We start from the raw sequence: 15,819 nt of genomic DNA, 5'->3' as shown, positions 1-15,819 counted from the left end.
ATAAAAAGAAACTCAGGCTTGGAGAGATGAAGAAACTTGTTCAGTTCCAAAGCTAGTGAATGGCAGATTATAGGAATGAAAACTCAGTTAATTCATTGCTTTTCCCCATCATCCTCTCTTCTGTTTATAGTAGTTCAAAAATGATCACCATTTGTACTACTTTTCCTGAGGGAAAGTTGACTAGAAAATTGAGGTAAATTGTTCTAGTCTGGATATGGTTGGTTGATTAATTTAATATAACACTGTTGTTGGACATTAATGGTTTTTCTGTATGTGTATTCCACGTGTAACATGTAATCCAGCAGTATGGCACCCCTCCTTTAAGCCTCTTACATTTAAATAATCTTGTTTTTTCATTGTTTTCCCATTTTTAGAAGTGGTGAATTGGTGTGGTTTCCTGTCTGCTGACTGGACCCTGATTAATGCAATGTGTTTACCTAACTCAGTCTTATGTTTCTATTTCATTTACCAGTCAGGTAAACATTTTTATTGAAATTTAGCTGGTAGTTTTCCATCTTTTCTGGTCCTGATCATTTCTTACAAATGAATTAGAAGGTGTTTCACTTTTATATTTTGAATAAATGCATTCAGAATCCACTGAATTTAAGATGAAATAAAAATGATTTTCTTTTATGGATGCAGATATTAGAGTTTATTGGTGACACACAGTGTTTCAGCATTAAAGACCACATAAGAGGGAAGTATCTTCAGATGTCACTTTTCACCTTGCTTACTCTAGTTCCCTTTGGGCTGCATTGATTTTCTTATTTCTTGTCAGACATCACCTTTACCTGGAGGGACAGATTAAATGGTATAATTTAAAAATATATGTATCTTCTAGGGAGCATACTGTTAGCAACCACTTTTCATTCTAGAAAAGGTGTGCAATTTGGAAATACTTACTCTTATTTTGTAGGAAAAAAAAGAAACTTATTTTTGATTTTGACTCTTAAGCACTTTATCTCAAGATAATCAACATGTGGTTTTATATCATTAAGATGTATTCTGCAAGTCTGCCTATGTCTTAGTGTGCCAGAAGTGAGCAACATTGTTAGACCCTCAGCTGTCAAACTCCCACCCATCCTCACTACACCTTGTGTGTGTTGTATGATTTTTTTTTAGTGACCCACTGAGGGTTCTAGTATCAGCTGAGTAATGTATAGTTACTAACCTAATTTCATTCTTAGGTTTTTAGAAAAAATAGTAAATGTGAAAGTTTTAATGGAAGTCCGTACCCTTTATTCAGAATGCTTGGGACTGAGTTGATAAGCTTTTGGATTTCAGAGCTGTAATATGGTATTCCACAGAGTACATATCTCCCACTTCCAGGCCTAGAGCAGCACCTGTCATATCAGATACACCAGTATTTCTGCAGAAAGCATATGAATACTTATACTAAGGGAAAAACATCTGCTTCACTGAATACGCTGAAGCCTTTGACTATGTGGATCGTGACAAACTGTGGAAAATTCTTAAGAGATGCAAATATCAGACCACCTTACCTGCCTCCTGAGAAACCTGTATGTGGTTCAAGAAACAACAGTTAGAACCGTACATGGAACAATGGATTGGTTCAAAATTGGGAAAAGGAGTACATCAAGTCTGTATATTATCACCCTGCTTACTTAACTTATATGCAAAGTACATCATGCAGAATGCTGGGCTGGATGAATCACAAGCTGGAAATCAAGATTGCTGGGAGAAATTTCAACAACCTCAGATATGCAGATGATGTGACTCAAATGGCAGAAAGTGAAGAGGAGCTTAAGAGCCTCTTGATGAGGTTGGAAGAGGAGGGTGAAAAAGCTGGCTTAAAACTCAGCATTCAGGAAACTAAGATCATGGCGTCTGGTCCCACCATTACATGGCAAATAGAAGGGGAAAAAGTGAAAACAGTGGCAGATTTTCTTTTCTTGGGCTCCAAAATCACTGTGGATGGTGACTGCAGCCATGAAATTAAAAGATGCTCCTAGGAAGGAAAGCTATGACAAACCTAGACAGCATATTGAAAAGCAAAGACATCACTTTGCTGACAAAGGTCTATATAGTCAAAGCTACTGGTTTTTCCTGAATATTCATTGGAAGGACTGATGCTGAAGCTGAACCTCCAATACCTTGGTCACCTGATGTGAAGAGCCGACTTCATTAGAAAAGACCATGATGTTGAGAAAGATTGAAGGCAGGAGGAGAAGGGACGACAGAGGATGAGATGGTTGGATGGCATCACTGATTCAATGGACGTGAATTTGAGCAAGCTCCGGAAGATGGTGAAGGACAGGGAAGCCTGGCATGCTGGAGTCCATGGGGTCGTAAAGAGTTGGACGCAACTGAGTGAGTGACTGACAAAACAACAACTTAGTCTTTTGTTCATTCAGATCAGGGTTTACCACTCAGTTTGCTGCTCATTTACAGAAAACTTGAGAGTTTTGGGATTTTGAATAGATAAGAGATTGTGAGTGTATCTCTTCAATTTCGAAGCACATTCTTCTGTATTTCCTGGGTCATGTACCTAACTTTGCAAACTGTTGTACTGAGTCACCAGACAAGAGTTTATGCATGTTAAGTATCTGGGAAAATGGCTCTTTTAGAACGTTCCTCATTCTCCTAAGCCCATTTCTTTGCTCATATACTTTCAGATGTCCCCATGGCCAGTTTAGCTTGCCCCCTACCCCCTTTTAAACTGGGATGTTTGCATTACAATATACCACCTCCTCAGACCGAACTAAGAACACAGAAGTAATTTGATCTTTTCCCCATAGATTAGCTCTGTGTAAATAGGTTCTTATGAGATAGTCTGGTATCTAAGTTATCTTTACAAGTTCATTTCTGAGGGAAAATGATCCTGAATTCTAAACAACTGGCTTTTAACTGAACTTGTAGAACACAACTAAGATAAAGTGGTGTTTAAACTAATGGAGGAGATAATGGAATGTAGCAGGTAGTCCAGACACTCACTTCTGGCTTGGAGTGACTTTGGGAGCATATTTACTTCAGTAGATGCTTGCTGTGGTTAGGGTTAGTTTATATTCTCTTTGCATACTCATGATAAGAGTATATGGCTTTCTCCCAGGGGTGGGTGTATCGTCTTGATAATTTCCTTCCTAAAAAAGCAAGAAATGGGGTGGAAATTTCTGATATTAAGAAAATCATTATTTGTACTTTGGGAGTTTTGTAGGGCTAGTAGTGATAATAAATCATGAAAGCTTGGGATTGTGATGTTTTACATTATGGTGCTTTGCTTACTTCCCTTTCCCAGCCTCTCTTCGTGGAGTAGTGGACAATGCACTGGGTTAGTAGGAAAGTTAAAGTGTCTGTTCGTTCTCTGTTTCCTCACGTGGACTTGTTAACTAGAGGAACAGACATTTACCGGACTTGTATCATGTATCAGAAACTATGCCAAGCTTTTTACATACTTTATCTCATTTAGTCCTGATAAAAGTGTTATTTGATTGCCTTCATTTTACTGATGAGAAAACAGGCTATGGGAAATGAACAAGTGTGCCCAAGATTTCATAAGTAATTGGTTGATGGTTGAGGTTCACATCCAGGCTTGTCAGTTCCCCCCACCCCCAATACTTTATAACATTAATCTCTTTAAACTTTGATTCTTCACCCGTCAAATGAAGTTGGAGTAGGTCAAGATACATAGATGTTTTGCTTCTAAAATGAAATAATGAAGTTTTATCTGTTAGGAGGGAAAAAAGTGGATAAAGTTCTCATTTTTGTTTGATTTCATTTTCTACTCTTGTGTAACAAGTGCTAAAAATAGCAAATATATTACTGAAATTGCTAGTTATGTGCCTAGTTTGACACCTTGTTTCTTTGGTTTGAATTGTGTGAGGCATGATAGTTATGCAAGCTTTTAATAAAGTAGAGTAGAAAAAATAGATGAGAGAATAACTTGGCCAACAGAAAAGATGAGAGAATCATAGATTTTGAGTGAGACGCTTTCAGACATCTCCTTAACTCAAAATAAGAGTTGGTTGGAAGTCGATCGTGTTTCACTTTACTGCACTATTGAAATTAACTAAGAAATAGATAATTTTTTCATTTTTCCAGGGAGCACTAGTGATACAGAACTGCCTGCCAATGCAGGAGACCTCAGTGACAAGAGTTCAGTTCCTGGATAAGGAAGATCCCCTGGAGAAGGGCTTGGCAACCCACTCCAGTGTTCTTGCCTGGAGAATCCCAGGGACGGGGGAGCCTGGTGGGCTGCCGTCTATGGGGTCGCACAGAGTCGGACACGACTGAAGCGACTTAGCAGCAGCAGCAGCAGCAGCAGAGTCAAGAGCATAAGAGGCCAGGCTTTGTAATCAGATTCACATGGTTTGAATTTGAGCCCACATATCCTCAATTTCTTCATCTATAAATGAGAATAATAATGCCTACCTTTTAATATTGTTAGGAAGGTTGTGTGATACATGTGAAGCACCTAGCTTGGTGTACTGATTTAAGTAGTAGTTAGTATTAATAATAATCTTATTTTCACTAATTTACTGTTTCTCAAGAGTAAGGAATGTGGAGTATACCAAGCAGCTGGCAGGTCACAAAGGCCTCGCCCTCATTAGGAATTTTAATTACACTTCAGTCAGTTTCTAAACAATAAGTACTTTGATGGTTCAGGGAGGATAAGATGCATATTCTAGTTGGTTAAGCCTCTTTAATCTCTGTAAACTTTTTGTCACATTGATTTGGGGTTGAAATTGAGTGAATCCATAAATCAGAAATAGGAATTTCTGGTTAGTTGAATGACCTCAGCAAATAGTTACGCCACAATAAGTAATTGCGTTTAAACACTGGTTGATGACTTGTAAATTACTTTTTACTGTTAGGTGAAATCTTTTAATTAGGACAAAAAGGTAGAGGGTTAACTAGGCACTGTACTAGTCTACTAGGAATGCTTATCTTTTATTTTAAAAGTTTATTACATATATTTAAGATATCCATGTACATGAGTGATTAATAAATACCTGTGCACCTATCTACAGATAAAGCATCTCTGATGTTTGAAACACTGTACTTCTTCCCAATTTCATTCCCTTCCTCTCCTAAAGTAACCACTATGTAGAAATTCTGCTACCACTATGTAGAAATTAGAAGTTCCTATGGATATCTTTACATTTATGCTATGTTGTATCTATCTGTAAACAATCAACAGTTTTGTATTCTTGTATAATTTTAAAATGGAGCATTATGGTTGAAGAGTTCATCCATGGCGAATTGTGTGGCTCTTAAAAATTCATTTTAGATACTCCATTATTTATCTAATATATGTCTGCACTCTTGTTAATGAACATTTATATTATTTACTTTTGCTTCACATAATGAACTGCTTATAGTGGGAAACTTATCTCTTTCGATCATCTTTTCTCTCTAGAAATTTAGCAGTTTACTTAGATAAATCAAAGCTTTGTGGATATGAATTGTTTTCCTTGCCTCTTTTAAGAACTTGTGGTTATTGATTTCAATTAGCATGTTTTACCGTTCTCATAAAATTAGCCAACAGAAAGACTTAAGCTATGTAAATTCTCTAAGTTACTGAATTTAGGCAAGATGTCATTAAATGTAGAGCAGATGGTCATTTAAGTATTAGAATGAGTCAAAAGCTATCATCAGGTGGTTCATTTAACAGTGGCAGATGTCTTCATAAAGCTTAGCAAAGGGAAAGAGCATTACTCTCTAGGGTGATACGGTATTCTATAAGGAGAAAAAGCACTAATGGGTTTAGTTAAGGAATTAAATTTCAAGAAAGGGAAATTTTAAGGAATAACTCTTGCCAGGTTTTGAATGGAAGAGAACAGTTTTAGGTGAGAATGAACTGGGTGGATGAAGTAAGGGCAGACAAAAAAACTACCAAAGTAAGAGGTTAATAAAATGTTGGCCTTGTTCATTTAAGGCTCTTTCTCCTTTTTAATGTTTTCTTTAAATATCAACTTTTGTTTTAAAGTCAATTCATTGCATTGTCATTAAAAATTCTCGCCTGCTCATTTTGGTGTTGGAGCAGCTGCTTTGTTGACTTTCTCCAGCTCTCAGCATTGGTCTGTTTCACAGCTGTTCAGTAACATTGTTGGCATTTGAACTGTGGGAACCAAGAAAGGATTTGGATGTGCTTTTGTGTGCATTAATGGTTTTCTTGACGTATTCTTAAAACCATGAATTGTAGGAGGATTTTTTGGTTTTAACCAGTTATCATTGTGTGTCTAAATGGTTCCATTTAAAGAAAGCGTGTACTCAGATTATGAGCTGATGAATGTTATCATTGTACTGTGTGGAAGATGCACTTAGAGATGAAAAATATGTAAATAGGGGACTAGCTGAAACCTGGACTTGTCTTTTTTTGGTCAGGTGGGGATACATTTTCCCTTTGGCTCTCATCAGTCCACACTCCTTTGAAGAGCTGGACCAATAGTTTAGGATGTGCCTCTCAGTGTGTATTGGGCCAGTTTGTTTGGTATGCTTGGCTTTTGTGATGGCACAGGAGACCTATCTTAGACCTTGTTCAGAAATGTTACTATTGTGTGGACATTTACTGTTACTGCTCTTTGATATTATGAAGTTTTGGGTCCTGGTGTTTTCCTTTGTTCAGACAGATTAAGGGGTGTACGTGTTAGGTATGCATTTTATTTTCATGAGCATGGAATAACTAGGTTAGGCTGTGGGTTAAAAGAAAAAAACTTTGAGTTGTAGTTATATACCACATTGCTAACGTAACAATTTGAAAATTAGTTGCTATAAATCATTGGAGTTCCTTGTATTTTTATTTTCAGCTTTTATTTTAATTGTAAGGGACATACACCAGCATTTCTGATCCTTATGCTGCATATTAAATGCCCCTTCTTACCCAGCTGCTTCCTAGAATTAACATACACTGAGTGTAGAAAACTTGAAAAACCACCACAAAGGGGAATGAATTCCATCAAGCACATTTTGGGGGTTATCTTTCTAATTTTTCTGTGCACATGTGTGATACATATAATGTAATTTATTTACCAAAGTGCTATATTGTAATTCTTAGCAAACTACTTTATAAAATAGTAATATTGTTTACCATCTCAGTAATGTTTCTTCTGCAATGTAGTTTAATAACCGCAGAGAATTTTCCTTTATGGATTACCTTAGTTTATACATAAATAGTCTTATATTTTCAACATCAGTTATGTTAAATTTTTATTCACTACAAAAAATTTAGTATCATTGGGCATACCTTTATAAAATTTTGAAGGTGGGGTCAAAATCTTCTAAAGCATTTAAAACATTTTGCAGGTACCTTCTGTGTAGAGATTGTATCAATTTATGTTTCCCTCTCAACAGTATCCATCTGACTGGCTTTCTTGACACCATCTTCACATACACCGATGTGTTATTTGTAATATGTGCTGATTCAGGAAGATAAAGTTGGTATCTCTTGTACTTCCTTTTTAAAGTTATGAAATTATAATAAACAGACACTTCTCCAAAAAAGACGTACAGATAGTTAATAAACACATGAAAAGATGGTCAGTATAGCTCATTATTAGAGAAATTCAAATCAAAACCACAATGAGGTGGTATCTTACGCTGGTCAGAATGGCCACCATCAGAAAGTCTACAGACAGTAAATGCTGGAGAGGGTGTGGAGAAAAGGAACCCTTTTACACTGTTGGTGGGAATGCAAACTGGTTTAGCCACTATGGAGAACAGCGTGGAGATTCCTTAAAAAACTGGAAATAGAACTGCCATACGACCCAGAAATCCCAATGCTGGGCATAGACACCGAGGAAACCAAAAGTGAGAGACACCTGTACCCAGTGTACATTGCTGCACTGTTTACGGTATCTAGGACATGGAAGCAACCTAGATGTCCGTTGGCAGATGAATGGATAAGGAAGTTGTGGCACATACACTCTATGGACTGTTACTCAGCTGTAAAAAGGAATGCATGGGGCTGAGTCAGTTCGAATGAGTGGATGAAATGAGCCTCTATTATACAAAGTGAAGTAAGTCAAAGAAACACCAATACAATATAGTCATGCATATATATGGAATTTATAAAGATGGTAATGATGACCCTATATGCAAGACAGCAAAAGAGACACTGATGTAAAGAACAGACTTCTGGACTATGTGGGAGAAGGCACAATCATCATATGTGGGATGATCTGAGAGAATAGCAAATTCGATGCAAGAAGCAGGGCACTCAAAGCCGGTCTGCTGAGACAACCCAGAGGGATTGGGTTGGGGAGGGAGGTGGGAGGGTGGTTCAGGATGGGGGACACATGTACACCCGTGGCTTATTCATAATCGGTATATGGCAAAAATCACCACAATATTGTAAGGTAATTATCTACCAATTAAACGATTTAAAGAACCAAAAAACTAAATAATTCAAAAGTGTACAAACAGCAAACGAATGTGGAAGTGCCTTCCCCTTCCTCATCTGTTGTGCCTTGACCCACTGTGTGCAGTTGGGAGGAGTGGCTGGGTTTTCTCCGTTTGTACACTTTCTGTTCGGGTGTGCTCACATGGGTATGTGTGTGACTTCTACATTTTGTGTCATGCTTAGACTTAAGATTATAAAAGATGCTGTTCAACTGTTTTTTCTAGCACTTTTATGATTTCCTTTTTTCATATTTAGCTCATTATCCTTATTTTTGCTACCCCGTACTGCAGAGAACTATAATTTAACAAAGATTGTATCTTATTTTTAACTTGCTTTGTTTTAGTTGCATTGGTTGCATAACAAATATCCCAAAACTTTGTGTTGTGGAAAATACTTGTATGCTCGAGGCTTAGTGGGGAATGGCTTGCCTCTGTTCCGCCAGTGTCTGGGGCTTTAGTGAGAAGAGTCAACAGTGGAGGGGCTGGCCCAGCCAGGCTTCCTTGGGCATGTCTTTCCACCTCTCTGTGGCTTCTCCGAATGGTGTCTCTGTGGCAGCTTCAGGTAGCCAGACTTACTATGAGAGAGCTCCCAAGGCATGGCAGGCTGGGGGTGGTGGGCGGCATGAATCTTGAAAGGGGGAGAGAGACACATGGACAGACAAATGGCACAGAAATCCTACAGTGTCACTTTCGCCACCTTCTGTTAACCAAGGCAAATGTCCCCTCTGGTTCAGGGGGGAGGGGAACAGACCTGCCTGTTGATGGTCACTTGTCATTCATTGTCCTGTTGTCAGAGGAGCACTTAGGGTGGATATAGTCGGTGAGATTTTCTTTAGAAAATAATCTGCCACACCCTTCCTCCATTTTAAGTATGCACTCAGTTTTCCAGGAATGTAACTGATATAAAATCTTAAATAAAGCAGGTATATATCTGTATTTCAGTATTAAAATGGATGAGTTAAAAAACTGCTCATATTGTGATTTTTGCCATTTCTTATTAAAAAGTGCCGATTTTTATGAAAATTCACTTTAGTAGCCTTGCATCAGATACGACAGTTGTTCAAAGTCTTTGTCTGTTGATAAGTTTTAGAATTTACCTTAAAATCTTGATGTGAGCCAGGATAATTTCTTTCTTAACTCTGTAGACTTCTGCTATTTGTGTTGGGAGATAATAATTACAAGAATATTTACAAAATTATTTTCAAAATGAACACTTTAAGGAAAGGTTATATATTGGTTTAAATAAAAATATTGCAGATTCTTAGTAACCCTTGTGATTAGCCAGATTATGGATTCCTTGCTACTTAGGAAAAAAAAAAAAACAAACACAAAAAAACCCTCCTCATATGATTGAAAAACACCAAACAAATCCTTTTCTCTGCACTCATTTATACATCCCAAAAGGAAGAATAGATGTAAATTGCATTTGGCTTTCTGATTTGTATTCTAAAAACACTAAAGCATGCAGTACCAGTGAATGCTGGTAGCTCTGAGTTGTGCAGCCATAAATTTGGTTTTTAATTTTAGTTTACAGTCTGTTAAGCTGGAGTCTAATCTCCTTTGGGCCTGTGGCAGATGATCACTTCCATGATTGAAGCAGTCAGAATTAATCAGCCTTAGGCTAGAATGGGAAGGGCCAGATGAGCTACCCTTGAGTAGGCCTGTCTCGAATGGCAGGTGTGCCCTCTGTTGCTATCGTGGAGTGAACACAATGAAAGGAACCCAGGGGATAGGTACAGCTCAGGGAAGCTGTAAGCTTTGGGGAAAAACCAGAGATAAAATAGTAATTAGTGAATGGAGAGGGTGGGTAATTTGCTAAAGTGAAGGTCATCCACACAGGAATTAATTGATTATTCTCCATATGTAGTCTCTGGGAAATTGAGAAATTTGTTCTTTAATCTTTGTATAAAGTATTGCTATATTTGCCAAGGATATATGACAGCTTTGATCACTAAGTTAGAATTGGTTGACTAGTGCATTTAATATATCTCTGTTAAGGTTAAGTGCAGTCTAATTCCTTGTGTTTGCCTTTTTGCTCTGATGCCTTTCTAAGTGTGTGTACCTCTGTTACACCACTTCAGCTTCACAGTCTCTCTCTCCATATTGTCCTGGTCTGCTTGGGCTGCCACAGCAATCTACCACAGATGGGGGGATTTGTAAACAGCAGGAATTGATTTCTCAGAGACTGGGTAGGCCGAGTTCAGAGTGGCGGTGGCTAGTTCAGTTCCCTAGTGAGGGCTCATTCCTTCCAGTGTTCATTTCTCCCCACCCCATCACTCCCTCCTTTTTACGTCTTAACCATCTCAGCTTAGGCACTTAATTTAGAATCTGGTTACCATCCTTATAGAGATTTTAAACTTGGATATAGACGTGAGTTAAGTAGGGTTTTTCTCTTTTCCGGAAGTAGCAGTAGTGCGTTAGTTCTTGTTTAGTTACTACTTAGTAACAGTAGTAGTAGTAGCAGTACTACTTTTATATTATAGTTCTTGCATATTCTGCACATTTTCATTTTATTCTTAGAACATACCTTTCCTTTAAAGATCATATCACTTCCTCCAAAGGGAATGAGGTTCTGAGAACTAATAGGACTCACTTTTTAATTAATTATTGGAAAATTTTCTACATTTATACAGAACAGAAAGTATAATGAACCCCTGTGTTAACTGTTACCCAACTTCAAATGAGCAGTCTTGTTTCATCTCAACTCAGCGTACTTCCCCTCCCTCTCCACTGTGTATTTTGAAATAAATACTGTAGTTTTACATGTAAATATTTTAGTTAAAATGACTTTTGTCGACACAGAAAGCTATTGACAGAGCCAGAATTTGATGTAGGAGGGTGTCAGCTTCGGGCGTGACCATACAGGACGTTGTGAAGTAGTGACACTGATGTTCACAGGCCGCACATTGAACAAGCGATCTTAATGTAACAGAATAGTAAAGGAGCATTATTTCCTCCTCTTATTACCATACAGTGTCAGTTTCTTCACTAATTTGTAGTGGTATTTTTTGTGGAGATTGTTTGTTTTCTTTTTCTAGCATTTATTACTTCTTTTTCCTTAAGAAAAAAACAACAAACTCAGCTATGTTATTTCCCATTAAACGGGGAAGCAAAAAGTTGTCAATACCTGGGAATAAAAGCTTAAGTTAATTGACAGTTTGTTTCTGATATTATGAGAAACTGTCTTCTTCTTTGGAATTTTTACCTGGAGAATAGGTTCGTGTTCCTCAAAAAGTGTTTTGTGTGTTTGAAGTCTGAAACATCTCCTTGATGATAAAGGATTCTTCCTTCTCTCTCTGCATTGAACCTAAGTTTCAGGTTTGGATGAGAGCAAGGAAAGTGCTACTGAGAAGTGTTCTTACTAATGAAAAAAGAAGGAATAGAAAAGGTTTAGTCTGTAATTTGTACTCTTTAGAATATTTGCTGTCTGTTATCTTGAAACTGTATATGGTTCATTTGAAATATTGTTTCTTGCTTTATTGAGCTATTTTGTAAAATGCTGTGTTCCTATTTTTTCCCTCAGGGAATACTGTTCAAATAAACCATACTTGAAATTAATGTCAGCATGCGTCTCTGTTTTAACAGGCATCAAGCACGATGGAACCATGTGTGATACCTGCCGCCAGCAGCCGATCATTGGCATTCGGTGGAAGTGTGCGGAGTGTACAAATTATGACTTGTGCACCGTTTGTTATCATGGAGATAAACATCATTTAAGGCATCGCTTTTATAGAATTACCACACCAGGGAGTGAGCGGTATGGGAATCAATTTTTTTTTTTTTCCAATTGCAATTCTTTGTTACATTTTTTGGTACCATTCAACCTTAAAAATAGGATTAGGAAATAGCTTCTGATAGCTGGTTTAGTAGGAAATAGCAGATACGAGGCTAAATGAGGACCAGGGCTACCACATCACAAGAAGAGAACTAGTACAGATGGAGCTATGTGTGTTTCTCCAGGATAATCGGGGCTGTTTGTTCTCGTATAGAGACGTGGCCCTACTCAGTGTTCGGATGTGCAAGGGTGGCCCAAGGAAGGCTGATGGTTTTCTCCGTATGCATTCTATCCTGTGAACACTAGGGCACAGTTATGGAATCAAGAGACATTTATTCAGACTATAGAGCTTTAAGACTGTACTTGGGTAAATCTGAAGGTAAATAGGGCATGATATTCTTAAAGCAGTTTACAGGTTAAGGGATTGTTTGATCAGCAGTGATTATCATGTGATGTTTCAGACTGTATATAGAGATACATAAAAAGTATTTTAGGCGCAAAGAGAGGAGTGTTGAGTGTGAGTGGGTGCAGAGTTTTTGCTGATGGCATATTCTCAGGGAGCTATGACTAATGCAGAGAAACAAGAGTCAAGTCGGTGAAGGGAAGCAACAGAAGTAATAGAGAGATGGATTTTTGTGTCATACTGTCCTGGTTCAAATCCTGGCCTTACCATTTGTTGAGTCATTTTCTACAAATTATTTAGTTTTGTCTTTTGCTTACAGTTTTTCAAGTTGGAGTATAGTAAAGACATTCTGAAAATGAATAGAATAGTGAGATGAAAGTAGAATTTTAAAATCCCAGTTCTTTTTGATTTTTTAGGAATGAGGAGGCTGTAGGAAAATTAGGGATGGAAGGCTTTGGAAAGCCATGCTTGTCTGGGTAGCTGCATGTGGAATCTTTTTCAAGGTCCGTAGGCTTTTGTAGGTATACACTGCTTTAGAGACAGTTTGGTGTAGGTCAGATACAGGCCACAGGTGTATTTTGCTTGACTTGCTCTCAATTTTTGAACAATTGCTTACCTTGTAAAACCTGTGAAAGGTGAATTTCTGTGAAAGGTGATTTCACAGAAAAATCAAGTTTATGAATTCTAACTCCCCCTCCCCCCCAGGCTGTCACCACAGGGCCTGCGTTTGTTCCTGGCAGTGGTTGGCTGAAGCCCAGGAGCATCTGCCCCCTTTAGACAAAGCGTCCTCTGGCGCTCACCAAAGTCCCTACCACTCCTTATTGTCTTCCTCTGCCCAAGGTCAAGTGCCATTTGTCATTGCTGTGGTGCTGTCTGTCTTAGGCCTTCGTTTGTAGTGTGTGCTTGGCAGTTGTAGGGTTTTGTATATGCCATCTCTAAAGTAGTGAAGGCTTGTAGTGATACTCTGCAGTGGTTAGACTGGGTTCATGTGTTGATTCCATTCCAGGTTAACTTTTGTGACCTTGGGCAAGTTATTGATGCTTACCTCTTTGGGACTTTTTGTAAAATGAGTAATGTAATAAATAGTACCTTTATCTTAAGGTGGGTAACAGAGTTTATATCTCTCTAAGTGTTTTTATGTATAGGAAAAGCTAAGTGAATATAACCTGTTGTTATTATTCCAACTACTAGTGTCTTCATCAGCATAACTTAGGGAATGTGGAAAGTATTCCTATTACTTGCTGTTATGGTGTTAACCAGAGCAAAGAAAAATATTTTCAAAATAACCTTTTATATGGTCTTTATTTTAAAAAATAAATTGCCATCCATTACCAATTTTATTTTTGTATAAAATTGAAAATAGAATCTTCTTTTAGGGTTCTGCTAGAGTCTCGTAGAAAATCGAAGAAGATCACTGCCCGAGGGATCTTTGCAGGTGCCAGAGTGGTGCGAGGAGTGGACTGGCAGTGGGAAGATCAGGACGGGGGGAATGGACGCAGGGGAAAGGTAAAGGGTGTTTCTGATCTGTCATGTTATTCTCAAATACTGTATATTCAGTAGATGTTAAAACTATTATAATTGAATTTTGTGGCCCGTTTTCTTTAAGGCCAATAGCAGTTTGTTAAACTTTCATTTTTTCTTCCCCTGGGAAGAAAAACAATTGTTCCCTCTCTGCTGTACACGTTGGTGTTCAGTGAGAAGATTGGTGGTAGGTTTTTCTTTTCCATCTTCAGGCTTCACATTGCCGTTTTGCTGTCCAGAATGCCTTTCTGAATGTCCTCTTTGGGCCAGTTCTTAAGCAGTATCTCATGCTCTTGGCTTTCTTGTTATTAACATTTCATGTGAATTTACTTGCTTTATGTTCCATTCCCTCACAGATGCGTTTCTGAGGGATCATAGGCAGAGTGGTCTGGGGGTCAATTACAGCATTTACTCTGAAGGGAATTTTGTAGTCTCTTTAATGGGGTGGGATAACCAGAGATGTCAGGGTAAGTGGGTTGTTGGTTTTGCTTATTTTGGATCTCATGTTGCTTTTGCTGATGATGCAGTCGTTCATTCAGTCAATAAATCCTGAACGTATGTTCTGGCTATTTTGCTCAGTGTACTGAATGTGTTTTCACATCCTGAATGTGTGTTCTGGGTGTTTTGCTCGGTGTACTGACTATATATTCAAGTCCTAAATGTGTGTTCTGGGTGTTTTGCCCGGTGTATGAATGTATATTCAAATCTTGAATGTGTGTTCTTCGTGTTTTGCTTGGTGTACTGAAACTAATAGCATTTCCCTTTGAGACTTCAGCATCAGTCCCTGTTCCACTGTTACCTTCTGTAAAATATTGTTCTTAGCATTAAGGAATGATGACTTTAAAGTCTGTGTCATCCAAGGAATTCTTCTTAGGGACTTGAAGGCCTCTTGTACTACTTGGTGCTATATAGATTTTTTTGAATTTAAGATTTTTAAACATTTGTCAAATAAGATGTTTTCCAAATTCAGAGTATTGCTGTGTTGATTTCATTTTTAAGTGATAAGGTCTAATGTTTAATGTTTGGAAGTCAGACAAATATTTCAGTCTTTTATCTTTTAAGTACTTTTATTTTTATTAAGGAAGCAATGCTTTTTAAGAAAAACTTTAGTAAATATTTACTGACCACATAGGTGCAGGACTGCAAGGAGATCCAACCAGTCCATTCTAAAAGAGATGAGTCCTGGCTGTTCTTTGGAAGGACTGATGCTAAAGCTGAAACTCCAATACTTTGGCCACCTCATGCGAGGAGTTGACTCATTGGAAAAGACTCTGATGCTGGGAGGGATTGGGGGCAGGAGGAGAAGGGGACGACCGAGGATGAGATGGCTGGATGGTATCACTGACTCGATGGACGTGAATTTGAGTGAACTCCGGGAGTTGGTGATAGACAAGGAGGCCTGGTGTGCTGCAATTCATGGGGTCGCAAAGAGTCAGACACGACTGAGCGACTGAACTGAACTGAACTAGGTACAGGATTCTGTTCCAGGCTTGAAGGTTGTAGGAATAAACAGAAAAGACAAGGCTCTTACTCTTCGAGAGTTGTGTTCTCATTAGAGGAGATGGAGAACCAGAAATTCAAATCTAAGTTCTGTGACCAGGAGAGTTAGGGTCACCTGACAGATTGTTAGAGGCTTGCTAGGTAATAGGTCACCTTCCTCCTGGACTTATTAGAATCTTCATGTTAATAAGATACCTAACTCACTCAGGTGCACATTAAAGTTTGAGAAGCACGTTTCTTTCTTTTTTTTATTTGTATTGGG

General features: G+C 38.1%; 1 protein-coding gene across 1 annotated transcript in view; it reads left to right on the top strand.

Moving 5' to 3' along the window:
* The window catches only part of MIB1 (mindbomb E3 ubiquitin protein ligase 1), a 101,379-nt gene that overhangs the window by 12,480 nt on the left and 73,080 nt on the right, over positions 1–15,819 (top strand). The window contains exons 2-3 of the mRNA XM_018039520.1: positions 11,944–12,115; positions 13,913–14,042. Of these exons, the coding sequence (XP_017895009.1) occupies positions 11,944–12,115; positions 13,913–14,042 (302 nt within the window). The remainder of the gene's footprint in view (positions 1–11,943; positions 12,116–13,912; positions 14,043–15,819) is intronic.

This window comes from Capra hircus, chromosome 24, assembly GCF_001704415.2.
Source record: "Capra hircus breed San Clemente chromosome 24, ASM170441v1, whole genome shotgun sequence".
Taxonomy (NCBI): Eukaryota; Metazoa; Chordata; class Mammalia; order Artiodactyla; family Bovidae; genus Capra; species Capra hircus.
The sequence above is the reverse complement of the archived record's forward strand: the minus strand, read 5'-3'. Positions and strand labels throughout refer to the sequence as shown.